The sequence below is a fragment of the Corvus brachyrhynchos genome, unplaced genomic scaffold (genome assembly GCF_000691975.1).
Source record: "Corvus brachyrhynchos isolate BGI_N302 unplaced genomic scaffold, ASM69197v1 scaffold994, whole genome shotgun sequence".
In the NCBI taxonomy this organism is placed as follows: domain Eukaryota; kingdom Metazoa; phylum Chordata; class Aves; order Passeriformes; family Corvidae; genus Corvus; species Corvus brachyrhynchos.
Window position 1 is genome coordinate 15,631 of NW_008237630.1, and position 781 is coordinate 16,411.

Below are 781 nucleotides of genomic sequence, written 5' to 3' on the forward strand. Positions count from 1 at the left end.
GGCTGCAGGAGGGTTGTGTTGGGTCAGCCATTGTCACGGTGGGTCCTTTATCATGGTGGGTCACTTGTGGTGGCAGTGGAGTCCCTCATGGTGGTGATGGGTCACTCATGGTGGTGAGGGGTCACTCATGGTGGTGAGGGGTCACTCATGGTGGTGAGGGTGAATCTGGTGTGTCCCTCCTGGGGATGGGTCACTCCTCATCGTGCAGCTTCTGGAGTGGGGTGGGAGAGAAGACAGGAGCTCCAGGGGGGTTGTGGGGCAGCTGTGGGGAGGTTCCAGGGGGTACCGGGGAGGTCCCACCTTGGCTCCGATGTCGCGGCTCTTGGCCCGCAGTTTGTTGACCTGGGACTCGGCGATGTCCGCGCGCTCCTCGGCCTCGTCCAGCTCGTGCTGCGCCTTCCGGAACTTGGCCAGGTTGGTGTTGGCCTGTTCCTCCTGGGGGCACGGGGGAGGTCACAGGGGTGGCTTCATCCATCTGTCCATCCTTCTCTTCCATCCATCCATGGAGCCATCCATCCCCCCATCAGTCCCACCTTCCCCTCCTCCATCTCTTCCTCTGTCCATCCCACCGTCCTTGTCCCCCTGTCCCTCTGCCCACCTCTCTGCCCACCCTTGTCCCCCTTCCATCCATCAGCATCTGCTCGTTCTTCCTGCAATCCCATCATCCATCCATCATCCATCCATCATCCATCCATGGATCCATCCCTCCATCCATCCATGGATCCATCCCTCCATCCGTCATCTCCATCCATCAATCCATCCATCATCCATCCATCATCCC

At 60.2% G+C, this 781-nt stretch overlaps 1 protein-coding gene across 1 annotated transcript in view; it reads right to left on the reverse strand.

Moving 5' to 3' along the window:
* Positions 1–6: 6 nt before the first annotated feature.
* Positions 7–781, reverse strand: part of LOC103614081 (myosin-6-like) — a 26,603-nt gene continuing 25,828 nt past the window's right edge. Inside the window, exons 31-32 of the mRNA XM_017732035.1 lie at positions 301–435; positions 7–211 (exon numbers count right to left, since the gene is read on the reverse strand). Of these exons, the coding sequence (XP_017587524.1) occupies positions 191–211; positions 301–435 (156 nt within the window). The 3' untranslated portion in view covers positions 7–190. The remainder of the gene's footprint in view (positions 212–300; positions 436–781) is intronic.